This window comes from Capra hircus, chromosome 10, assembly GCF_001704415.2.
Source record: "Capra hircus breed San Clemente chromosome 10, ASM170441v1, whole genome shotgun sequence".
In the NCBI taxonomy this organism is placed as follows: Eukaryota; Metazoa; Chordata; class Mammalia; order Artiodactyla; family Bovidae; genus Capra; species Capra hircus.
In genome coordinates, this window is record NC_030817.1 from 15,836,518 (window position 1) to 15,863,702 (window position 27,185).

The 27,185-nt window shown below is 41.4% G+C and overlaps 1 protein-coding gene across 9 annotated transcripts in view; it reads right to left on the reverse strand.

Annotated features, from left to right (window-relative positions):
* Window positions 1,717–27,185, reverse strand: part of TTLL5 (tubulin tyrosine ligase like 5) — a 313,608-nt gene continuing 288,139 nt past the window's right edge. For 8 of the 9 annotated variants that reach the window (XM_018053944.1, XM_018053943.1, XM_018053942.1 and 5 more), the window contains one exon: window positions 1,720–2,376. Coding sequence is in view for 2 of the 9 variants with exons in the window: in XM_018053945.1 (XP_017909434.1) it covers window positions 2,354–2,376 (23 nt within the window). In the remaining 7 variants the exon portion in view is untranslated. Of the gene's footprint in view, window positions 2,377–27,185 lie in introns of all 9 variants that reach the window. The other variant, XM_018053946.1, reaches the window with a different exon arrangement.

The window sequence follows — 27,185 nt, forward strand, 5'->3', positions numbered from 1 at the left end:
TCAGGCTGCAGCTTTAGAGACGTTGTTACGGCTGGGTTAGGTCCAGCCTACCTAGAAACTGTACTTTGAGAAGTAGTGCCTTATAGCTGATATTATTGGTCCTTGAGGCTTAACTGAGAAGAGGGAAATCATCTTACAGGCCCTAGAATACCGCCCCCTTCCCATCCCCGGATATTTATTGGCCGAACCATGGCATGTGGGATCTTAGTTCCCCAACCAGGGATCAAACTCAATCCCCCTGCAGTGGAAGCATGGAGTCTTAACCTCTTAATCACTGGACCACCAGGGAAGTTCCAGACTCTCCTTTTTATCCAGCCTCATTAGACATCACTAGAACACCGGCCTGTGTGTTCACCCTAAGGAACCAAGGCCATGAGCAGTGTTTCCTGAAGGATCCCAAAGAAAAACAGCCCCACTGTGATTCCAAATCTTCTGTGTTAGGGCTCTATTCTTATCTTAGCTGATACAAATATGGGCAGGGGTCTGAAGCCCAGCCTCCCTGTTCCACCTGTCACTTATAGGCACTACAGAAACCTAAACCATTTTTCTGTCCATCTTTTAAAATATGTGCCCCTTTGGGGGAAGGGTAAAGAGGGGCTCTTTAAGGGTAAAGAAGGAGGATCATATGATTTGCTCAGTTTGTTACCAAGAGAAGTCCAGTACCAATAATAAGGACATTAAAATACTTGGGTAAATGAAGGAAGACACCTGGAGTTCTGGTCTTACACTTGATCAGCACGTGGTGAATGTAATAAGCAATTAGCCTGAGGAGTCAGTTCTGATGGTTATCTAGGGCAATTCTAAACACTCCAGTTGGTCAAGAAGTTCTTTTACTGGACTCATACCTTCCTATGCTCTTTTATAAAAAGAACTGTATGGTATGTCTCCCCAAATACCTTATTTACCAGTTCTACACATGAGCAGGGGTCTATGGGGGAATTCTAATTTGTCTACTAATCAATTCATAACCAAATTAGCAGAACAGTTAAGATGGTCCTCAAACTACTCAGAAGTCTCAGGAACATCTGAATGCATTCTCTCTTCTCTCCTGCAACTGACAGACTTCATTCCTCACGAAGAAAGAGAAGGCTTCCATGTGCTCAAACCTGTTTTCATTCACCAAGAAGGCAACGGAGGCCCTCTTCTCTCCGCCTTTCTGGGTGTCCTCTTTTTTTTAGGATTTCAGTGCTGAATCTCTACCACCTTGTTGTAGAAACTCCAGATGCTGGATTCTCCTCCAGTAACTTCTTGTGGTAGCTAAGTTAACCTTTAGTGGGCCCTGCAGCCACCTTTTAACCTTCTCTGGAAGCCAGAGAGAAGACCTGGCTAGGGTCCACCTAGGATGGATGAGGAAGCATGAAAGCCGAGGCTAAGCAGGAAGCAGCCAGGGGCGGAGCTATATCATTCTGATGAACTGTTTAGGTAAACACTGTGCAACTGGATACAAATTCACATGCCATGGGAGGACCCGCCTGCTGTGGTCTGGTAATGGAGACGAGTGCACGCACCAGCATCCCAGGTGCTGGAACTTCCCTTGGGGATGAGCCTGGACCCACCATCTGCTGAAACCAAATGTAAGAACAAAACATCTCTTTTAGAGCTCACATTTCTTAACCAAAGTTTAAAAAATTGCCCAGCAATGAAATAAAATGAGTTGATCCCATTTCAATCTTGTTTGTGAATACTGATTGTTGGGAAATTAGTAAATGGAAAAAAAAATAAAAATAGACTTACTTTATTAATTTTAGAAATCAGTTAATTCCAAAGGGTGCATTCACTGTGGCCCATGTGGTCAGCGGCACACCGACTTTTGTTTTTACGCCCCCGGGAAAACTTGTGATGCAAGCCCCCCTTTCTCCCAAACCCTCCGGAAAGGGAAGAACAGCTTTGGTAGATAACGTCGTTGGGATTCTAGGTTTGTAGGAGGTAAAGCTTAATACTGCAAAGTCTGGAAAAGAAGAGGAAGCAAAATGCAAATAGCCAAAGAGCCTCTTTTATATCATCTGTGTGGTAGCAGGAGAGGGGCAGAGAAGACCTAAGCAGGTGGGGGAAGGGAGAGGGAAAAGAGGAAAAGATACACGTGCGCTCAGATGGGGTATATATCGCATCCGCTGAAGGTCCCTGCTGCCAAGTTCCATCGAAACCCAGCTGATATGTTTCCCTGTTGTCTCAGGACAAGCCTGGACTGGCTGATGGGCAACAGTCTACTGCCACTTCTGCTGGAAGGCATTGGGGACTGAAGCAGCAAAAAAAATACTCTGGACCCCTTGCAGCACTGGTGAGTGCTTCACTGGAGTCAGGCACCCAGGGGTGGTGGAGCAGTGAGCAGGTTCCTCCTCCGCGGGTCTGTGCTTCATCTTTTAGTGTGAATGGGATCTGGAAGAGAGGAAGTCAACCACTGAGTATCGGACATGAGCACGTGGGCTTGTACTAATCTGCGGCAATGTTTGGATAAGTTAGCATTACTGAAGAATAAAGTAGCTGTGGCCCAGATAAATGAAGGTCACTTGAAAGTAGAAAACTATTCAGTTAATAATTTTTTAGGTTTATTTTTTAATTGGAGGATAACTGCTTTACAATGTTGTGTGGGTTTCTGCCATACAACACCATGAATCGGCCATAAGTATACACGTGTCCCTCCCTCTTGAACCTCCCTCCCACCCTTCTAGGTTGTCACCGAGCACTGGGTTGAGCTCTTCTTAACTACTTTTGTTGGAAACTGTTCTAAACACTCTCATTTTGCCGCTGCTGCTTTTTTGTGTAGACCTCTTAGTTTCTCCCGGCCCCCTACAAGAACACTTACCCCTTTTGCTTCTTCAATAAAAGATGCTAAATACAAGCTACCCTTTTCTCGAACCTCAGAGTCAGCATTGTTAGCATTCAATATTGAACTGTGTGGGAAAACTATTCTATGTATGCTCCAGTTTGTCTAAATCTTCCTTCCATGTAGGGTTATCAGGTAACACTTGACCTTGTATCCCCTGCGCTAGCCCCCAAATATATCCCTACACTCCTCCATCCAGTTTAGGAAAAGGAACATTACCACTACCTCAAATCCCCCGCGCTGCTGCTGCTGCTAAGTTGCTTCAGTTGTGTCCAACTCTGTGCGACCCCATAGACGGCAGCCCACCAGGCTCCTCTGTCCCTGGGATTCTCCAGGCAAGAATATTGGACTGGGGTCCCATTCCCTTCTCCAAAGCATGCATGCTAAGTCGCTTCAGTCATGTCCGACTCTGTGCAACCCCATGGACAGCAGCCCACCAGGCTCCTCTGTAGGCAAGAGTACTTGGAAGGGGTTGCCATTTCCTTCTCCAGTGAGACTCTCTTAATTCTTTCCCATCCCCACTATCCTGCATTTTGGGTTTATCTTTCCCTTGTTTGCTTTTAAAAAAAACAGGTTTGGTTACTATATATACTCATATCCTAAACATTATATTTCAGCTTTATGTAAGTTTGAATTTTACAATGCTATTTCGTTATGTGACTATTCTTACATGTGATCTCAGCACACAACTGGAAGAATTTCTTTAGATAGATACTTAGGAGTGGAATTGTTGGGTCATAAATACTTGCATCTTCAACCCTCTAAAAATAATGCCAGATTATTTTTGAAAGCAGTTGTACCAATTCACACCCCCTCTGACAGAGTAAGAGCCCCAACCCCGGGCCTTCTCTATATGTGGAAAAGTGGTATTGCCTGAGTATAAAATTTTTGTGAATCGACTGAGATACGATGGTATCCTACTGTGGCATCTGCCTGATTAGGAATGAGGTTGAACATTTTTTCAAGTTTATCTAGTATTACACATACATATTTTTTCTTCAACAAAATTCCAGGACATGCCTTTTGCTTATTTTCCAATTGAGTCATTGCTTTTTAATGTTTTTAAATAGCTCTTTTGGGATATAATTCCATACCATTCAATTTATCCATTTAAGGTGTAAAATTCAGTGGCTTTTAGTATATTCACTGTACATCCATCACCACAATCAGGTCTAGAAGATTTTCACTGAAATGAAATGAAAACCCACACGTCTTAGCCATCACCCCCGTACATCACATGCGCCCACCCCTCGGTACCCATTACTCTCTCTCTGTCTCTGTGGATTTGCCTATTCTGTTGTTGTCGTGCAGTCTCTAAGCTGTGTCTGCCTCTTTGCAGCCCCTTGGACGGCAGCACTCCAGGCTCTCTGTCTGTTATTGTCTAACATTGCCTATTGTATGCTCAGTCGCTTCAGTCGTGTCCGACTCGAGGACTCCACGGTCTGCAGTCTGCCAGGCTCCTCTCTGCCCATGGGATTCTCCAGGCAAGAACACTTGGAATGGGTTGCCATGCCCCGCTCCAGGGGATCTTCCCAACCCAGGGGCTGAAAGTGCATCTTCTGCAGCTCCTGCCTTGCAGGCAGATTCTTTACTGCTGAGCCATCAGAGAAGCCCATTCTGGACACTGCCTATTAAGTGGAATCCTTTAGTATGCAGTCCTTTGTGTCTGGCTTCTGTCACTTACCATAATGTTTTCAGGGGGGGTTCATCTCACAGAATGCATCAGTATTCTATTCCTTGAATGGCTGAGTAATGCTCCCTTGTGTATATATACTACATTCACTCACTCATTAGTTGCTGGATGTTTGGGCTGTTTCCACCTCTTGGATATTATTAATAATCTGCTATAAACACTCAAGTGCAAGTTTTTGTTTGGACATATGTCTTCATTTGGGTTATATACGTAAGAGTAGAATTGCTGGGTTATAATGGTAATTCTATGTTTAACGGTTTGAGGACCTGCCAAACTGTTTTCCAAAGTAGGTGCACCATTTTGGATTTCCACAAGCAGGATATAAAGCTTCTAATTTCTTCACATCCTCGTCGACACTTATTGTCTGTTTTTGAATATCGCCATCCTGGTGGGTATGAAATGATATTCTGTTGTGGTTCTGATTTGCATTTACTTAGAAACTAATGCTGTTGAGAATATTTTCATATGCTAATTTCCATGCATATCTTCTGTGGAGAAATGTCTTGTTCAGATCCTTTGCCCATTTAAAAAACTGAGTTGTCTTTTCAATTAATGAGTTGTAAGACTTCTCTACATATTCTAGATGTAAGTCCTTTATTACATACATAATTTGCAAACATTTTCTCCCATTCTGTGGTTTGTCATTTCATTTTGATGGTGTCCTCTGAAGCACAAAATGTAAAAATGTTGATGATGTCCAGTTTGTCTATTTCTTTCCTTTTTATTGCTTATGCTTTTGATGTCATATCTAAGGAACTACTTACTGATTTTTAAAGTCTTTGCTTAATACCTGGACACTAATTTTTTGAAGGTATGTTAAAATACCCTCACTGAGGCTGTGACTTGTTTCTTCAATCTCTTTAGAGTATCTCTTTTTGTAGAGGTTGTTTCATGATTAATTTATAAGTAAAGTCTTATTCCGAGATAAAAATTAGGTTGCATTTTTAGATATACACTTAACAAGTGACCTTTCCAGAAAATGACTTTGTTTTAAATGTTAAGACTTCCAGAATATCCAGGGCGGTCACCATAAAAAAACAGATGATTTCTTTTAAAAACTTCTTAAAATTAAAAATTTCAAACATGCACACAAACTAGAAGAGTATCAGACACTTTCCTGTTCCCATCCTCTAGCTTTGATCAGCATCAGCATCCTACAATTCTTCTTTCATTTCTCTCCCTGTGCATGCTTTTTCTTCTGGAATACTTCATAGAAAACCCAAGATAACACATCATGTTATCCATAAATGCTTTAGCATCTATTTCATGTAGGTAAGGACTCAAGGATAAAAGGAAAACAAATCAACCCCCCACCCCCCAGCATAGTTATGGTGTCTTAGAAGTTCTTAATTTGAACAAAGTCAAATTGATCAGTTTTCACCTTTCTAGTTTGCACTTTGGGGATCTGAGAAAGCTTTTCCTTACATTATATATTGTCATATACTGTCTTATAAAATATGGACACTTTTGCTTCTGTATTTAAGTATTTCAATCCAAACTAAAATTGTGTACAGGATGACGCACGGATCTACTTTCATTTTTTCTTACACAATAACAAAATTTCCTAGCATTATTTATTGAAAAATCTACCCTTTCCTCCTTTAACTGCAGTATTTCTCTACCATACACTGTTTCCATGTAGAAGAAACACAGTTTACTGTGCCAACACCACATTTTTTTAATTTCTTTACCTTGATAATAATTCTGGTTATGTGGTAAGACAAGTCACATATGGCCCCCATCTCTCATTACTATTCTGCAAAAGTATAAGGGTTATACTTGGCCTTTTTCTCTTCCAGGTAAATTTCAGAATCAACTTAAGCTTTTAAAAAAAATGAACAACTAATATCCTCTTCTCCAGTCTACAGATCAATTTTGGAGTGAACTGACATCTTACCAAACTGATTTTTAATATATGAACATGTTTCTCTCTTCACTGTTTTTTTTGTTTTCTTAAGTGACTCTACATAGGGTTTTATAATTTTTTAAACACTAGGTTTTAACTATTTTTGTTAGATTCTTCCCTAGGTATAGTATATGTTTTCATGATTATAACTTTGATACAAAGAGTCTGTGCTAAGTAGCTTCGGTCATGTCTGACTCTTTGTGACCCCTTGGACTGTAGCCCGCCAGGCTCCTCTGTCCCTGGGATTTTCCAGACAAGAATACAGGAGTGGATCGCCAAGCCCTCCTCCAGGGGGTCTTCCCCACCCAGGGATGGAACCCGCGTCTCTTGTATCCCCTGCACTGGCAGGTGTGTTCTTCACCACCACCACCACCTGGGAAGCCGGACACAAAGGGTTATCTTTTCTATAATCTGTAATTGATTTTGGAAAATGCTTGTAAAGCTAATAATTTACTTGAATACTTGTTTTGGGTTTCCAATCAGACAGATGCATTATGTGAGAATAATGACAGATTTTCTTCAGTCCTTTCTTCATTTTTCCCTTGTGCTACTTTATTGACCAGGACTTTCAGTACAACATTCAATAGAAGTGACGGGTTCCCTTGTCCTGCTCTGCACCTTAAAGGAAATATTTTCAAGGTTTCCCAACTAATAGTATGATAGTTACTGTTGACTTTTTGGTAGAGATATTCTATTATTAGGTTCTTTTCTGAGTTAGCTAGGAATTTTTTTTAAGTCATGAAAGTACTGAATTTATCAAATGCTCATTCTGTATCCATTGAGAGGAGCATATCATTTTTTTCCCCTTTGATCTGTTACTGCAGAAAATTATGAGTCCCTTTTTAAATATGACACAATCCTTGAAGCTCTGGGTGGACCTAACTTGATCATGATTTTTTTTTTTTAACATTATTGGGCTCAGTTCGCTAATGCTGTAGCCAGATTTTTTCACATTTATATCCACAATTAAGAAATTATAATTTCAGAACTTTTAGGGTAGAATGTCTTTGTTAGGTCTTGCCATTAAGACAATAATAAGAGTTAGGGTGTTACTCCTTTTCCTTGACTCTGAAACAGTTTATAGAAGATTCGTAGATGTGGTTCTTAGATGTCCAGTAAAACTATAAAAGCCTAGGGTTGAGCTTGTGAGAAGACTTGTTCTTGACTCAGTTTCCTAATAAGTAAAATAATATCTGGGCTTTATATTTCTTCTTTAGTAAATTTTTGTAAGCTAACTACTAAAATTGTATCCATCCCTGGTAGCTCAGCTGGTAAAGACTCTTCCTGCAATGTAGGAGATGCCAGTTCGATTCCTGGGTCAGGAAGATCCTCTGGAGAAGGGATAGGCTACCCACTCCAGTATTCTTGGGCTTCCCTGGTGGCTCAGATGGTAAAGAATCAGCCTGCAGTGTGGGAGACTTGGGTTCAATCCCTGGGTTGCGAAGATACCCTGGAGAAGGGCATGGCAACCCACTCCAGTATTCTTGCCTAGAGAATCCCCATGGACAGAGGAGCCTGGTGGGCTACAGTCCATGGGGTCACAAAGAGCTGGACGCCACTGAGTGACTAAGCACACACATCCATCTCAACAAAGTTTTAAAAATGTATCAAAACAAGGTTATTCATAGTATCTTCCTACCATCTGTTTTATCTCTGAAGCATGTATAATGTCTCTATTTGTTCCTCACAACCCTATGTTTATTTTCTATTTTGTTAATTTCCTCTTTTATCTTTATTATCTTTGAATTTATGTTGTTCTTTTTTTAACTTCTTAAGTCAGACACTTAGCACATTAACTTTCAGCCTCTCCCCTTTCCCTAGCATAAATTTGCCTTTAATATTCCTCAGGTTTTGATAAACAGTGTTTCCAAACTACGATTTTTTTGATGAATTAACTCTTTCTTAATTTCTAAACACACGAGACTCTTCCACTTATTCTTCTGTTACTGGACTGTGATCCAGGAAGATGGTCTTTGAAATGTGATGTAAAGCCTACTACACAGTTTCCGCAGATACTAATGTTTGTTATGCGCTTACACAGCATGATGTTCCACACACATTAAGTCTGTTAACTGCGTAGTTCAAACTTCCTAAAATGTTTTCAAGATTTTCAGACTGCTTGATTTAGCAATTACTGAGTCACATTAAAACATTCCATAACGAAGATGGATTTGTCTGTTTCTCTTTGTGGTTAAGTTTTGCCCAATATATATAGATATATTTTAATAACTATTCATTTTATTTAATTTTAAAAATCACTCAATATGCTAGTTAAAATAAGTCCACAAGGAAAGGTTAAATACTTTCCTGATGAATTTTTAGAACTTTTTGCCAAAATGTAGTGATTCCTTTTATTTTTCAATCTACTTTTTGCCTTAAAATCTATTTTGTCTGGTGACTATAAGTGTACCCTCCTAGTATATCTTTTTCCAACCTTTCCTTTCATGCTTTTTCATATACTTATGATTGAGATGTATCTCTAATTTTAAGTAGTCTACAAGTGGCTGCTTAAAACCGAGGCTGACAATATATCCTCTTCTGGTTGACCACTTCTCCCCACCTCCACTGCTACTATCTTGCCCCGTCTGACGCAGCAGCCACAGAGATGATACCAGATCCAAAGTCAGCTCCTGCACGCCTCTACCCGGAATGCTCTGACGGCTCGCACTTCCCTCAAAAGGGAAGTACAGGTCCTTTCCTTAGCTTGTGGGGTCTTTGGGATCTGACCCCTCATCATCTCTGAGGCCCATCTGTGCCCACTCTTCCTTGCTCCCTACTGGCCTGCTTGTCCTTCCCAAACACGGCAGCCACGATCCCTTTCAAGGCAGGCGCGCGCACTGTGCCCTCTGCTTGGAATTCCCTTCCCTCGTCACCACCAGTTCAGGCCCTCACCCCCTTCAGGTCTTCACTCAAACGCCACCCTTCCTGACTACTGCTCAGCACAGTGCCTCTCCTCACTCCCCGTTTCCTTTCACGGCCTCACTGTTTCTCTGGAACACTCACCACTATCTAATGCCCTACTTGTGTTACGTACTTGGTTTCCTGTCTCTCTCCCACTGGGGAGTTTTGGTCATTTTGTTCACTGCCCTGAGCTGTGTGCCTAGTGCTGACCAGCGTGTAGCACGTAGTGTGGTTTAGGGCTAAGTTGTGTCCGACCCTTTGGCCACCCCATGAACTGTAGTCAGCCAGGCTCCTTTGTCCATGGGATTTTCACATAGCAGATGCTCAGTAAACATCTGTCCAATGAATCAGTCTCTTTCACTGGAACATTTAGTTCATTCACATTTCTGTAATTACTAATATTTTAATTTACTTCCACGATCTTAAATCGCGCTTCCTATGTGTTCTACCTTTTCTGTGTTTTCTTATGGATTTGTCATTTTTTATCATCTCGCTTCCCCTCTACTATTTTGAAAGTTTCACATTTGTAACCTTTTAGTAATTACTCTGCTCCCTTCTGCATTTGTATAAAGTATGTATGGCTGAAGTTATCAATATCCTCACCTTTTCATTGTACCATGTCGGGTTAGATGCCTCTGACTCTGATCATACCTTCTCTTTTGATTTATATGATACTGATGTTGGATATTTTCATTCCCTTCCTCTCCCTTGTAGCCTCACAAGAACATCATTAGTACTTCACTGGTTATTATGTTTACATTTGTCCACATTTTTATACAGTCTTTGCTCATAATTCCTCCTTGCATCTCAGACCTTTTTCTGGCATCATCTTTCTCTATTTGAAATACATTCTTTAGGTTCTTTCCTTTTGTGGCGGTTTGTTAGGGGCAAATTCTTCAGGGCTTTATATGTTAAAAAGTATCTTTTTTTTCATCCTCATCTATAAAATGCTTTAAACATGCTTTAGGTTTGGTAATTCTTTCTTGTCATCAACGGTAAGGTTTCCACCACCTCTGTTGAGGAGTATGCTGGCACCCTCTGGTAAGGCTTCTTTGCTCTTTCCTCTGTCTCTGGCATTCTAAAGTTTAAGCATGGTGTGTCTAGGTGTGGATTTCTTGCGATTCACTGCAATTTGTGTATCTTTCATCAGCCTTGGAAAGTTTTTAGCCATTAACTCCTCAAATATTGCCCTGTTCCATTTTTCTTTCCGGAACTCCAATTAGATAGCTATTAGGGCTTCTCGCTTGGTTTTCCACCATTTTATTATTTTTTTCTGTATTACATTTCAGATAGTTTCTTTAAAAGCAACTTCAGCTCATCGAATCTCTCTTCAGCTGGATCTAATCTGTACTGAAGCTCATCTGTTGATTTTTAAACTTTAATTACTGTATTTTTTTTCTATTCTAAAAGTGCTACTTAGTTCTTTTTTTCAAATCTGTTTGGTCATAATTTTAATCTCTTGGTTTTACTCATAGTCTCACTCCCTCTTTTAATTTCTCTAAACATATGAGCAAGTTTTTTTGTTTGTTTTTAGCTATTTAAAAAAATCTATGTATTTTTAACTGAAGGATAATTATAATATTGTGGTGGTTTCTGTCATCCATTAACATGGAACAGCCATAGGTATATATGTATGTCCCTCTCCTCTTAAGCCTCCCTCCCACCTCCCACCCTATCCCACCCCTCCAGGTTGTCACAGATCCCTGGTTTGAGTTCCCTGAGTCATACAGCAGATCCCCACTGGCTGCTTTACATGTGTTAGTGTCTATGTTTTCATGCTGCTCTCTCCATTCATCCCCACCCCCTGCCTGCCTATGCCCATAAGTCTCTTCTCTATGTCTGCGTCTCTACTGCTGCCCTGCAAATAGGTTCATCAGCACCATTTTTCTAGATTTCATAAGTATACATTAATATACAATATTTGTCTTTGAGAAAATATTTTTTAATTGTATGTCTGGTTATTTCAATATCTTAGTTTTTACAGGTCTGATATTGTTAGCTGTTATTTTTGCTGACTTTTACTTATGGTGCCATCTTTCCTTCTTTGCTAAATGGTAATACCATGGTTCTTAAAATGTTACCTCTGGGAATTATTTGAGATTTGAGTTGAAGGAGGATTTCTCCAGGAAAAAAAAAAAAAGGTATTTAATTCTACTGGGTGCCCGGGGCCACTACTAGCTTAGGACTACTTAAACGAAGTTCTCAGGTTGAAGTTTTTTGAAGCACCTAGGGAATAGGGTTGTAAATGAACAGGGGAGAGTCCCCTACTCCATCTCACTCACCACCAAGGTTTAAGACAGGCAATTTCTTTCAGTGCCTGAGCAGAGGAGGTCAGGTGGGTGGGTCGTTTATCACTGGATAAACTTTCCAAAGAGGATATAGCCTTGTGGGGTCCCATCTTTATGTGAAAGGTCTCCGGTTAGACTCTCACCTTGAGATTGGCCTGTTGTCCCTTACATCTGCCATAATTCTGGTCGAGAGCTGCTTCCATCCCTTCTCCTGCCTGGTGACCCGGTGCTGGATAATCGGGGCAGGAAGGGTATAGAATGATAATGTTACTGCATTTTCCCCCTCCCTGCCTCTGAGGCCATGATCATGATCACAGCCCAGTGCTTTTTTGTAGGACTTAAAAAAAAAATGGCCATTGAAGTTATCCTATCTTCTTTTTTGCTTTGATGTCCTAGTGTGGAAATGCTTTCTTGTTTTTTGGTCAAATGTCTATGGATCATACTATCTATTTATACACTTGGGTTTTATCAAATAAAGTTACATCTTATTAGGTTAGTTCTAAAGTCAAGAAGCAGCACAGGCATAAAATCAGAGTTACTTCTGAAAATCGTAAAGCACCTATAAACTACATTATACTGGTTTGGCAACTATCAGAGTCCAACAAACCCAATTCTTCTTCCAGCTTAGTACCAGATTAAAGTAACTGCCCTCTGTTACTTTAATACAGTGAATAAAAATATTTTTAAACATGGGGCAACATCTGCGAAGGTGAAACATGCCACTAGAGGCACCTGGGAGCAGAGGCGGCCCAGCAGACCCACACTCCACACTCACATTAAGGGCAGAGGCGGCCCAGCAGACCCACACTCCACGCTCACTTTAAGGCACGCGCTCCCGGAGCAGCATGGTTGACAGACTTCCCTAAATTGCCCCAAACAGTTTCTTGAACCTTTTCTGGGGGGTGGGTAGGGGGAGGGGACTGTGTCTTGCATGTGTCCCTCACTTCCCCTGCGATGCTCTTTTAAGGGCAGAGACCATGTCTTATGAATCTTTATGTGACCCGAACTCCTAGTATTTTGGTGTGCAAGTATTTACAAGGGGACTGCATGGTAAATACTCTGTTGACTGCTGCAGAAATGATCAGTAGCACAGTTCCCAGTGGGAAGTAAAAGGCTTCCAACTAACAATAAAGACTGTGCTTTTTCAAGCGGCAAAAGGCCTGGTGTGATAAGCAGCAATCACGCTCCAGACCAGTGCTCCACCACTCATCAGCTGTCTCAAGGAAAGGGGTGCAGATTTCCAGGGAGATCCTCTGATCACGGCTTTTCTAATTGAGAAAAGACAGAACATCATCACGACTTCTATTCCAATAAAGACAGCCCAGACCTCAACCAACATGATGTAACTAGAGTGATCTTTCTCCCTCCAAGGTCTGAAGTGAGTAAGAGAAAATTAATTTAAAAAATTACCTAAATGCAAAAAGTTGTTAAAGTTGTGCTTTAGATTTGTCCCTAAGGCCTTTCCAACTGATCTGAGTCGCCCTGGTAGTACCCTGGCAGCATTCTGGTTTGCTAAGAAAGAGAGTGAATGAATCACTTTATTTTTATCCTGAGTGACACAAGGAGAAAGGAGACAGCTGGGGAGTGAGGGCCAACCTGCTGGCCTCCCCCACCACCTTCCTGGGCACAGTTCGAGTATGCAGGAATGAACAACACAGGCACAAAAGCAAAAGATCCATTTCAGGAAGCCCTGCCCGGGTGACACACAGGCGCACCAGGCACAGCTGCGAGGGGCTTGTTCAGAGCAAAGGCAGCCCCCGAGTGACGCTGAAAAGCGGTCACACGGGAGAAAGGAGCTGACCGACCACAGCAGCACCATCGGACTCTCACACCCTCCCAGAAATGCTCCTGCCTTTCTAAAAAATACAGGCACTTGGTGTAACTCTCTGATGCCAACACCAGCATGGGCTCAAGACACCATCCATGGGGGAAGATGTACTTCCTACTTGCAAATGAGCAATGAATAGTTTTAACTGCTGTTTAAAGGAATTCTCCTGTAAAGAACTAAAGTCACATAGACAATAAGCCTAATTCTTCTCAGAACTGTACCCAATGAAACTCTGAAAGTATATTTCATTCTTACAGACCTGTAAAAACCATATCACCCTTATTTGGGTTCATTTTCTTATTACAATAAACCCGAAGATGAGTGTGATAAAGCTACAGCATGGACAGAAAGCTACAAATCCATGAGAATGACTTTCAGATGCCACTCGATCACAACTGTTTCTAGTCAAAGTCGCTCAGGCCTGTCAGATTCTTTGCATATAGTCCATGGAATTCTCCAGGCCAGAATACTAGAGTGGGTAGCCTTTCCCTTCTCCAGGGGATCTTCCCAACCCAGGGATCAAACCCAGGTCTCCTGCATGGCGGGCAGCTTCTTTGCCAGCTCAGATAGCGAGTATGCGCAGGGCAGACTATTTAACACACTTGCATAGAGGTTTTTTTGGCATGCTTATACTGCTTGCTCTTTGGCTTCAGTCGTGTTCTGATTCTTTGCGACTCTTATCGACTGGAGCCCACCAGGCTCCTCTTGTCCATGGAATTCTCCAGGCAAGAATACTGGAGTGGATTGCCATTTCCTTCTCCAGGGGATCTTCCTGACCCAGGGATCAAACCAGGGTCTCCCGCATCGCAGGCAGATTTCTTTACTGTCTTGAGCCACCAGGGAAGCCCCTTTTTGGCATGAACATTTAATAATTTCCTTTTTCACATATATATGCGTTAGTATACCGTATTGGTGTTTTTCTTTCTGGCTTACTTCACTCTGTGTAATAGGCTCCAGTTTCATCCACCTCATTATAAGTGATTCAAATGTATTCTTTTTAATGGCTGAGTAATACACCATTGTGTATATGTACCACAGCTTTCTTATCCATTCATCTGCTGATGGACATATATAATATCTATATGTAAAATGTTTATATATAATATACCTGTAAATAAATCTGGATTTATAAAATAGACCACTAAATCATTAAAAGGGAAATGATTTGTTTCAAAGAAAGTTTTTACCTTCTTGAAAAGAATTGATTTCTTATGCAAATTTAATGATGGCCATTCTGACTGGTGTGAGGTGGTACCTCATTGTGGTTTTGATTTGCATAAGAGAGTAATTAATTGCATAAGAAATTAATTAATTAAGTAGACTTTTTAATGATGTTCATTCTGACCTGGGGTGAGGTGGTATTACCTCATTGTAGTTTTGAAAGCCTACTAATAATAAAAGTTGGAGAGGGTACAGAGAAAAGGGAACCCTCCTACACTGCTAGTAGGGATGTAAACTGGTACAGCCACTATGGAGAACAGTATGGAAGTACGTTAAAACACTAGAGTTGCCACAAAAAGTGAAAGTGGCTCAGTTCATTCAGTTCAGTTGCTCAGTGGTGTCCAACTCTTTGCGACCCCATGAATCGCAGCACACCAGGCCTCCCTGTCCATCACCAACTCCCAGAGTTCACTCAGACTCACGTCCATCGAGTCAGTGATGCCATTCAGCCATCTCATCCTCTGTTGTCCCCTTCTCCTCCTGCCCCCAATCCCTCCCAGCATCAGAGTCTTTTCCAATGAGTCAACTCTTGCTCAGTCGTGTCCAATTCTTAGCAACCCCATGGACTGTAGCCCACAAGGCTCCTCTGTCCATGGAATTCTCCAGGCAAGAGTACTGGAATGGGTAGCCATTCTGTTTTCCAGGGGATCATCCCAACCTAGGGATTGAACCTAGGTCTCCTGCATAGGAGGCGGATTCTTTACCATCTGAGCCACCAGGGAAGCCCAAGAATACTAGAGTGGGTAGCCTGTTCTTTCTCCAACAGATCTTCATGACCCAGGAATCGAACCAGGGTCTCCTGCACTGCAGGTGGATTCTTTACCAGCTGAGTTACCAGAAAAGCCCCCCCAAAACTGACATATGATCCAGCAATCCCACTCCTGGGCGTATACCAAGACAAAAGTATAATCTGAAAAGATATATGCACTTCCGTGTTCACAGTGGTACTATTTACAATAGCCAAGACATGGAAATAACCTAAATGTCCGCTGCCAGATGAGTGCCTAAAGAAGATGTTGTATATACACACGCAATGGAACATCAATCAGCCATACAAAAGCGTGAAATAATGGCATCTGCAGCAACATGGCTGGGCCTGGAGATGATCGCACCACGTGAAGCCAGAAAAAGACAAGCGCCGTGTGACTGTAACTTGTGTGTGGAATCTTACACACAAAACAGAAACAGACTCACAGACATACGGGAACAGGCCTGTGGTTGACCAGGGGCAGAGGGAAGGGGAGAAGGCCAGGACTGGGAGTTGGGAACTAGTAGACGCAAACCAGTATATATCAGATGGATAAACAAAAAGGCCCTACTGTACAGCACAGGGAACTATATTCAGTATAGTATAACAAACCAAAATGGAAAAGAATATAAAAAAGTATGTATGCGGGTAAGGGAATCACTGCTGTACAGCAGAAATTAACACAACACTGTAAATCACTATACTTCAATAAAGTTAAGAAAAAATACAGTAACCATAAAAAGTTAAAAAAAAGGATTTAATTTCTTTATAGAGAGTTCTAGAAATGAAGAGTGACATTGTAACACAAGGCTATGAACTTTAATTTGATTTCTTCTAATCAGAAGAAATTTAATCTGATTTCTTCTAATCAGAAATCTAACCTAAATCTTTGGAATTTAATAACGATTATTGTTTTTTGACTATAGGATAAATTCATGACCACTGTAAAAAACTTAGGTTTAAGAACAAATTTTTACATAGCTTTGAGTTCAAAAGCACTGATGTATAGAGGGATCTTTCCTATCTAGAACAATTATTTTTAGCCTGATAAAACTCCAGTCTCATTCCTCCTATAGTAAATGCAGCATTACTTCAAAAAAGCTACTGGATACCAAGGATCAGGAGAAGAGCAGATGTTCAATTACCTGAGGAAAGTAAATGAAGGGACCCTAAACCAGTGACTTTCAAGCTTTTTAAAAATTGCAACGCATAGTATAAAAACTATATCTCATGTGAACACAACCCTAAGTAGCTTTATGACTTAAAGTCTCACAGAACAGTTCTTACTTTTACCATAGATGGAACTGGGTGTTTTTTCTTTCTACTCCATTCTGTTCCATTGAGGGGGGCGGGAGGCAGGAAGAATTGACCATTACAACCAGTGGTATGCTAGTAAATGTTTAACAACTGGCTCTTTGCGGTAAAATAAGCAAACAAAAGCCCCGACTTCGCGTTGCTGGCTGTTTTCCACCACAGCTGAGTTCAAGTAAGCAACGTGAAGTCACTGAAGGCAGGACTAAGAAGAGGCAGGCACCGCGGGTTCTTGTGAGTCTGGCTGTGACCCACTAAATTGATTTGATGACCCACTCGTAGGTCATGACCCACAGTTTAAAAACGACTGCTCTAGAGTCTAGACAATCAAATTCCTTAGCAGTTCACAGGAAGCTGAGAGAGGCCAGCAAATACTGTTCCCAGGAGGTACTGAATGAGCGCACAGGCGCTGGGATGACAAGCCGCCTGGGCACCGGAGGGGAACCACCTCTCACCCTGGGCATCTCTGAACCAGCCTTCAGCCTCCCCAGGACTGATCACGTGGAGAAAGTAAGTGGTACTAGCAGTAACCTTAGGAAAATCACCATCTCTCTGAGTTTCCTTTTCTTTATTGTTATATAGAAATTGTGTACTTCAGTGGATTCTTGTAGGATAATTCACATGAAGACATTCTGAAAATTGTAAAGGGACCTACAGGACAGCATTCACATGAAAATGACCACATTTAACACAATCTTATTCACAGGGAATTGAATATCACCTGTCTTAGCATCTGAGTTCACCGGTCATGCCCACCTTCTTGACCTCTCCTGCGTGGTTCTCTGAGATTATGAAACATCCAGGGGCCTCCTCTCGAGGCTGGTTCCTTGGACTCCTCCACGGGCTCCTTTTCTCCTTTGCACTTTGTTGCTCCTTTCCCTCAGGAGAATTTGTCCACTGACCGGTAGCTCTAAGGACCACTGCTAAACTCTACATCCAGTTTTGACTTCTCCCTGGCTTTTGAGAAGGCTTTTCTGAATTTAATGTTCAGCCATCATCTGAATTTGACTTCTAAAACACTATCCAGGAAGCACAGACTCTCCCAAACAATCCATCCAAAGAAGGTCACACCAAGACACACTGTAATTAAAATGGCAAACATTAAAGATAGAGAATATTAAAAGCAGCAAGAGAAAGGCAACAAGTTACATACAGAGGAACTCCATAACACTATCAGCTGACTTTTCAGCAGAAACTTTCAAGCAGAGGAAAGGGAAAAACCTGCCACCAAGAGTATGTGGCGAGACTTTCCTTTAGATATGAGGGAGAGATCCAAGGGTTACAGATAAGCACCACCAAAAAGTTCAGTACCACCAAACCAGCTTCACAAGAAATACTGAAGGGACTTCTCTAGTGAAAAAGAAAAGGCTACATCCAGGAACACGAAAATTATGGAAGGAAAAATCTCATTGGTAAAGGCAAATATACAGGAAAGGTAGCAAATCAGCTGTGTATAAAGCCATTGCTGTGCTTGCTTAGTCACTTCAGTCGTGTCCGACTCTTTGCGACCCAGGGACTGTAGCCCACCAGGTCCTCTGTCTGTGGGGATTCTCCAGGCAAGAATACTGGAGTGGGTTGCTGTGCCCTCCTCCAGGGGATTTTCCCAACCCAGGGATTGAACCCAGGTCTCCCATATTACAGGCGGATTCTTCACCATCTGAGCCACTTAGGGAAGCCCATAAAGGTAGTAGGAAGGTTAAAAGGCAAAAGTAGTAAAATCATCTGTAGCCACAATAAGTTGCTAAGGGATACACAGAGCAAAAAGATGTGACATGTTGTTCAGTTGCTAAGTCGTCATGTCTGACTATTGCGACCCCCTGGACTGCAGTACGCCAAGCTCCCCTGTCCTTCACTGTCTCCTGGAGTTTGCTCATATTCATGTCTACTGAGTCACGCATGATGCTAACCACCTCATCCTCTGCCGCCCCCTTCTGCTTTTGCTGCCTTCAATCTTTCCCAGCATAAAACTGGTAAACATGAGGGTGGGGGAGTCAAAACATGTACTGTGTGGGGAATAAAGCAAATAACTATGTAATATCTTTGTATGGTGACATAACTAGACTTATCATGGGGATCATTCTGAAATGTAAAGAAATACCAAAATCACTATTTTGTGTAACAGGAGCTAACCCAGTGTTGTAGGTCAGATAGACTTCAAACAACAAACACACATAGAAAAAGAGATCAGATTTGTGGTAATCAGATGCAGGGGGTGGAGGGAAGGGGAATTAGATGAGGGTGGTCAAAAGGTACAACCTTCCAGTTATAAGATAAGAACTAGAGATGTAACACACAACATTCTAAATACAATCAACACTGCTGGATGTTGCATATAAAAGTTGTTAAGAGAGTGAATCCTAGGAGTTCTCATCACAAGAAAAAATTTTTCTCTATTTCTTTCATTTCTATATGAGGTGATAAATATTCCCTAAACTTATTATGATAATCATTTCATGATGTGTATACGTAAAATCATTATCAGTTCAGTTCAGCCGCTCAGTTGTGTCCGACTCTTTGAGACCCCATGGACTGCAGCTTGCCAGGCTTCCCTGTCCGTCACCAACTCCCGGAGCTTGCTCAAACTCATGTCCATTGAGTCGGTGATGCTGTCCAACCATCTCATCCTCTGTCGTCCCCTTCTCCTCCTGCCTTCAATCTTTCCCAGCATCAGAGTCTTTTCCAATAAGTCAGTTCTTTGCATCAGGTGGGCAGAGTATTGGAGCTTCATAAAATCATTATGCCGTATACCTTAAATTTGTCCAGTGCTGTACGTTAACTATATCTCAATAAAATCGGGAGAAAAAAATCTAAATATGAAATTCATAAAAATAAAATATGAATAGGATTATCTGTCCCACTCATCCACAATGCTGGGTGCTCTCATTCTTTCTCATTCTTATCTCAGGTATCAAGGTTCAATTTAAAATGGCTTACACCGGGCTTCCCTGATATCTCAGTTGGTAAAGAATCTGCCTGCAATGCAGGAGACCTCAGTTTGATTCCTGGGTCAGGAAGATCCCCTGGAGAAGGGATAGGCTACCCATTCCAGTATTCTTGGGCTTCCTTTGTAACTCAGCTGGTAAAGAATCCACCTGTAATGTGGGAGACTTGGGTTGGATCCCTGGGTTGGGAAGAACCCCTGGAGAAGGGAAAGGCTACCCACTCCAATATTCTGGCCTGGAGACTGTATAGTCCATGGGGTCGCAAAGAGTTGGACATGACTGAATTTGAAGGCTTTTATATAATAACTTAAATTTCATTTCTTCAAGGTCTTTTTGTCCCCCTTTAGGGGTACATCATGTGGCCTGTGAGATCTTAGTTCCCTGACCAGGGATTGAACCTGAGCCCACGGCAGTGAAAGCATGGAGTCCTAACCACTGAACCACCAGAGAATTCCCCAAGATCTTTCTCTTTAAAACACTGCTTTTATCTGTGCTTTTAAAAAGCAATCTGTGCACAGGTTTAAAAAAAACAACAACCAAACAGTACAAAAGGCTATAGAGTTAAAAGTGTCTCTTCTACCCTAGACTCTGTCATTGCTATATATGTCTATATCCTTCTCAGAATAGTCTATGCCCACACAAACGAATGAGGGGCTTCCCGGGTGGCTCAAACGGTAAAGAATCCGCCTGCAATGTGGGAGACCTGGGTTCAATCCCTGGGTTGGGAAGATTCCCCCGGAGAAGGGCATGGCTACCCACTCCAGTAACCTGGCCTGGAGAATTCCATGGACAGAGGAGCCTGGCAGGCTACAGTCCATAGGGTCACAAACAGTCAGACATGACTGAGCGACTTTCACTTTCATACAAACAAATACATGACAAACATATATTCCTTCTCCCCTTCTTACACAAATGGGAGCATAACCTACAGTAGAATTTTAGAAAGTTTTTCACTTAACAATACATTTCTGCCATTGTTCCATACCATCATAAACATCTACTTTAGGAGAACTCTTTAGGTAACCCATAGAAATATTATTCCAATTCCAAGACACCATTTCAGCATGGGTCATCTTGTGAGATCTTCCCACTGTCTCACTCGCTGCTTCCACAGTTTTTTATAAGGAAAACTGAAATGGACCCAGAACCAGTCTGTCATCTTGTTATCGTGCAACCAGGAGATAACAGGAAATGGCCTCTTCCTCTCTTAAAACAAAGGGCCACCCACAGGGGAGTTCCAGCAAAGCAGGAGCCAAATTACCAGAGCTTAATATTTGGAGATGTTATTACAAGTGATAGCTCTTAGAGTCCTCTGGAAGGTAAACGGAGAGTTTAGCCTCACATCAGCATCATTTTAGAGACCAAAACGAGGGCTGCAGGTGAAGAGAGGTTTGCCCTTGCGTGGGAATAATGACAGCTTTGGCACCTAGATGCTGATGGTTAGACAAACATGAGACAATCAAGCTGACAATGCTACTAATTTTAGAGGCTAAAGCTACTGGAAACTCAGCGTACTTTCTGAGGATTCAGATGTCAACTCACTGTCACCACAAAGCAGATGGCCCTTGCATCCTTTAAACTAAAGCTTGAGTTTTAACTATCATCCATCCTTCTCTTGTAAAGATCCTCCTATTCGTTCTCCAAAGGCTCCTGAATATGTGTTACTTTATATTTATCTTCCAAACTAATCCGTACCTCCCCCTAATCATTTTTATTACTTTTCACTGCATTTTCTAAACTGTACCCTCTCTCTGGGTTTTACGGTTCACTGCACGCCCATTTCTAAGCCACTATCTTGTATCCCTCTTTTTGTCTGTTAACAATAAAAGAGTGATTACAGCAGTTTCTCGACCTCTTATAACCTATGCTCTGCCAGCCAAGAAGATTTTACTTTCTGCAGTTTGTTTTACGAAAGCCATAAATTTCCTATCACTCTCCATACATAAAATTATATTATAGCTTGACATGCTTTTTTAAACTTATGGTCGCTACCCTCCTCTTTCCCCACTGCTATGCACTGCTGGTTGAGAAGCATCGTATTAGACATAGACTTAAGGCTCCGCTGTACCATTTCTCTTCAATCAACTCCATAAAGTGCTCTTTTTCACTCCCAGAAAAACTTGTCCCTAAGTGTCAAAAATTTCTATCGGCCAGGTCAGAACAATCTTAGCTTCACAGAACGGTAGTATGGCTTAAAGACTGCATCAGTAAGGGAGTATTCACGCATTTGATGAAGTTGAATCTGCCATGTAAAAACCGCCAATTTGTCCATCTCCTGACTTTTTATTTTTCCTTTACTAAAGACAAAACAAAACTGGTGTGGTAGGCAGCGGCCTCGTGTGATGCCTGCCTGCTGGTACTCATGCCCTTACATAATTTCCTTTCCAGAGTGCAGACCAGACTTACTGACCCATTTCTTACAGAGGGAGTTCAGCAAAAGCTGTAGGATGTCACTTCCAAGGTAAGTTATGAAAAGACAGTGGTTTCTGCCCTGGGTGCTTTCTTACTCTCCCCCATATTGCTTGCTCACAGGAGGCCAGTTGCCATGAGCTAGTCTGCCCAGGCTGCGATAACCACAGAATGGTTGGCTTGAACAACAGAGATTTATTTTCGCACAGTTCAGGAGGCTGGCAGTTTAAGACCAAAGTGTGGTCTGGTTCTTTCTAAGGCCTCTCCCCTAGACTTGCACATAGCCATCTTCTTCTGGGTCCTCAAAGGGTCCTTCCTCTGAGTGCATCCCTGATGATTCTCTGCATGTTCAAATTCCCTCTTCTTACAAAGACACCAGTTGGGCTGGATTAGGGCCCACCTCAAGAGTCTCCTTTTAACTTAACAACCCCTGTGGAGGCCCTATCTCCAAATATAGTCACATTCTGAGGTTCTAGGGGGGTTAAAAATTCACATACAAATCTGTAATGGGGTCACATTTCAGTTCATGCAGAGGTCCTTCGGAGAGGACTGAATGGAAAGAGGCTTGCCCATTACCATGTGAGTGTGCCTGGAAGCAGATCCCCCACCTAAGCCTTCAGATGAGGTCACAGCTCCCATCTGACAAGCAACCTCATGAGAGACCCTAGGCCAGAGGTTCCCTGCTAAGCCAGGAAGCCTGACTCACAGAAACTGGGACAATAAACGCCTGTTCTTTTAAGCCATGATTCTGGGGTAAAATCTGTTATGTGGCAATAGATAAAAATAACAACAACCTCACGTACCAACAAAGAATAACCAGTCTTAGCTGGGTTGCTTGGGCAAAGAATATTTAGGCTACTTGAATGTCTTTGTTAAATGGGGTTAAGGCCCAATTTTTCTTTGCTTCAAACCTTGCTGCAAATGAATCAGTGTACTTTTTTGCCCCAGTCTCTGAAGACTGAAGACTGGAACTGTTCTATGAGTTGCTTGATAAAAAACAAAACAAAACAAAACAATATTTTTACAAGCAATATCTCAGCTAATTTTCACAGTGAGCCCATGAAGACGATGCTGCAGCTGTTTTAATTCAGGTGCCAAGCAAAGTACCTGATACATAGTAGGCCTTCAAAAACTACTTCGAAATGAATGTATTTCCATTTTACAGATGATGAAACTGAGCCTGTAGGAGTTAACTAACTTGTTCAAGATTGCACAGGTACTAAGTGGTAAGTATGGTAATAGAATCCAAGTCCAGGATTTCTTACAATAGTCACCTGACATATTTGCTATCTGCATCTTTCCTCCTTGAAGTTATGGGTAAAAAAATAAAAAAAATAAGAATTTCAGTTAACTGACACTTTACATTTCCCCTCTCTGGGGGCTGTGTAAGTATAAGCAAGTAGCTACATTCTGAAAATGATCACTGCATAAGGTATGGGCACATACACCCCTGTAGTTTGCTACTGGGTCAATCTTAGAAGATTTGTATCTAAATCTGACTTCCCTGGTGGCTCAGATAGTAAAACGTCTGCCTGCAATGCAGGAGACTTGGGTTCAATCCCTAGGTGGGGAAGATCCCCTGGAGAAGGAAATGGCAACCCAATCCAGTATTCTTGCCTGGAAAATTCCATGGATGAGGAGCCTGCTAGGCTACAGTCCATGGGGTCACAAAGAGTCGGACATGACTGAGCGACTTCACTTTATCTTTTTAAAATTAATAATTTTTTAATTGAAGGATAATTGCTTTACAGAATTTTGTTGCTTTCTGTCAAACTTCAATATGAATCAGCCATAGGTATACATATATCCCCTCCCTCTTAAATCTCCTTCCCCTCTCCCTCCCCATCCCAGCCCTCTAGGTTGATACAGAGCCCCTGTTTGAGTTTCCTGAGACATACAGCAAATTCCTATTGGCTATCTATTTTACATACTGTAATTAAATCTCATCTTTTTAGAGTTAACAAGTAGTGGATTTAACATCTTAAACCTATTAAAGATAGGTACTCTACTATATGTCTGATCTATTCCCCACATGGTTTTCTGGGTGAAGGAAAGAACATAGCCCTTGAACACCAGGAAAGCTGGTTGAGGCTGGTGAAGTTTCATGAAGTCTTTTCTCTTCCTCTCCAATAATTCCAATGGACAGAAAGAAGGATAGAAATAGTTATTACAATGTTCCAAATTTACAAAATGTGAACACTGTATAGTTGATCTAACATTGTCCAGAGACTTATTTGGTGAATGTTATATTTTATAATAGTAACAGAAACTGACCATTTGTCCTAAATTCACTTACTGAATACCTACTAAGTGCCCAGCACTATGAAAAGTATTGGTGATATAGAGGTGAATGATATAATCTCTAATTCTCAGGTTTACAATCTAGTGATAGAAGCCAATGAATAAAATAAAATAACATATTTTAGAAAATTCCATTACAGAGGAAGGCAAAGGGTATTACAGGAGTTGACGGTTAGAGCAGGAAGTGGGTACTGTGGTCAGTGAAGGACTTTGGAAGAGATGACAAGATCTGGGAGTGGAAGCATGGCTGCAGTTAGCCAAGGTGAGACTGGGTTTCTGCAAAGAGGAAACATCTTGTGCAATGGCACGGAAGTGTGTAACAAATAGTTTAGAATGACTGGAATTTAAAGGTACGTGTTGGGAGAGTAGTGGAAAATATGGATAGAGAAGAGAGTACACCACAAAGGGCTTTGGTTACCCACTGAAGGATTCTGCACCTGTAGGAAAGCTTTGAAAAACTTTTAGTGAGGAAGTACCATAATTGTTTTTAAAAGACCACTAAGAACAGTGCGGAGGATAAAAGCAGAATGAGGTTGAGGGCAAAGAGACCTGTATGGAAAACACCATAGTAATTCAAACAAAAAGTGATACATTAAGTCTGAGAAAATGAATGAGATTAGACATAAGATCTGAGAGGTATTTAAAGGGAAAAGTATAATAATTGATAACCAGTGAGATGTGTGGGTTGATGGGAGTAGCTGGAATGGTTCTTAGGTTTCTGGCTTCACTTAATGAAGGTAAGTAGGGAGGGACCATAAGGGGAGTGTGGCCAAGAAGGTGATGAGCACAGTTTTGGATGTGGTGGGTCTGCGATGACTGTGAGACATTCGGGACAGACATGTAGAGGTATCTGGGATACAGACATCCAGAGAGAAGTTTGGGCTGGAGAGGGCTGCTACATACGTGCTTTATGTATATGGTATTTCCAGAATTATGCACTGCACAATTCATCTGTGAAGCCATACATGAAGGCCCTGGCTGGAGGTAAAGGTTTGGAACTGTCAAATGGAGGTCAGCCAAAATTACGGGAAAGAACTAAGGCCCACATCCAGGTGGTGGGTGGGAAGCTCAGGTTGAGCACAAGATTCCTAGAGTATCACTGTGTTACCTCACCAACAACCAATCAGAAGAAAGTCATATACCCTGCAGCTCTCACCCCAAATTTTGCCAATAAAAACTTTTCCCCCAAAACCATAGGGGTTTTGAGCATAAGCCACCCATTCTCCTTGCTTGGCCCTGTAATAAACCTCCCTCAAAGGCAGGACTCTAAAAAATGAAAATCCACAAGTAAGCAAAGGATGAAGAGCTTTATAAAAGTGACTAAGAAGTTTTCAGAGAGATGAGAAAGAGGAAAGCCAACCTTATCTAAAACTCATTAAAGATGACCACTTTAAAGATGTGGCTATTTCTTCAAACTGAATGATTAAGTAAACCATTCTTATTTATTCCTTACAAGGTTTATTATTAGCTTTTTTTTTTTTAAATGATGTTAGTATTGTCTGGCTGTAGTTGATCTTAGTCAGAACTTAATATCAGTCCCAGGTGAATAATTTTAGATCAGGTGAAGTCACTATTTCCTTAAGTTACTAAAACTACTGCTTTGCTTGATCCTATTTTCACATTTCTCCTTCATATATCTTCCATTTGACCCTTGATCCAGTTATTCCTTGAATTTTGGGTTTCATGTCTTATTTACATTAATACATCTTAATACACCTAACGTACTGAACATCATAGCTTGGCCCGGCCTACCTTAAACATGCTCAGAACATTTACACTGGCCTGCAACCAGGCAAAATCAGTGAAAACAAAGCCTGTTTTGGAATAAAGTATTCAACATCTTAGGGCTTCCCTGGTGGCTTAGTGGTAAAGAATCCACCTGCCAATGCAGGAGACGTGGGTTTGATCTCTGGGTCAGGAAGATCCTCTGGAGAAGGAAATGACAACCCACTCCAGCATTCTTGAGAGGTAAATCCCATGGACAGAGGAGCCTGGTGGGCTACAGTTCATGGGGTCACAAAAGAGTTGGACACGACTTAGCAACTAAACAACAACTGAATATCTCATGTAATTTGTTGACTAACTGTACTTAAAGTACAGTACAACAGACTGTTTGTCTAGGTTCAGAATGGTTGGAAGTGTACCAGCTGTCAGTCCTCACGATCACCTGATTGACTGGGGGCTGTGTTCACTGCCGAGCATCACGAGAGAGGATAATACCTAGCCTAGAAATGCCAAAATTCAAAATTTAAAGTATGGTTTCTATCAAATGTGTATTGCTTTCAGACCATCGTAAAAGGAAAAAACTGTGAGTTCAGTCATCTAAAGTTGGGGACCATCTGTGTATATTAACATTTGTCAAAATATGAATTTGTATTTTGCTTCAGTCTGAAGTTGTTTTTCCTTGTGTATATATTTAGTCTGAATTAAGGTTGGGAATCTTGTGTTTCACTTAGTTTGTTATTCCTTACATGTACTCACTAGTGTGTTGAACTTAATTATTCATAGAAAGTTCCCATCACACACTCGAAGGCCACATTAGAATGCTAAACATCTCAAAGGTAGAAAGAGAAAACAGCAGTTCCAGGAAACGTTTTCAAAACTCTATTTACAAGCCTGTGTTTCTTTGAGTAATTGCTTTGGCCCTTAAGTTCAGTTTTTAAAACTAGAAGTCACCTTGCTACATGTGGAATTGTTTTTCCTTTTCCCATGAATAAGATTTGAAAGTTGAAAAGTTATTTTATTGAGGTTTTTAAGCATAACATGTTACAGATTATATAGACTTGAAGCATTTTGGAGTTGAACTTCATTTC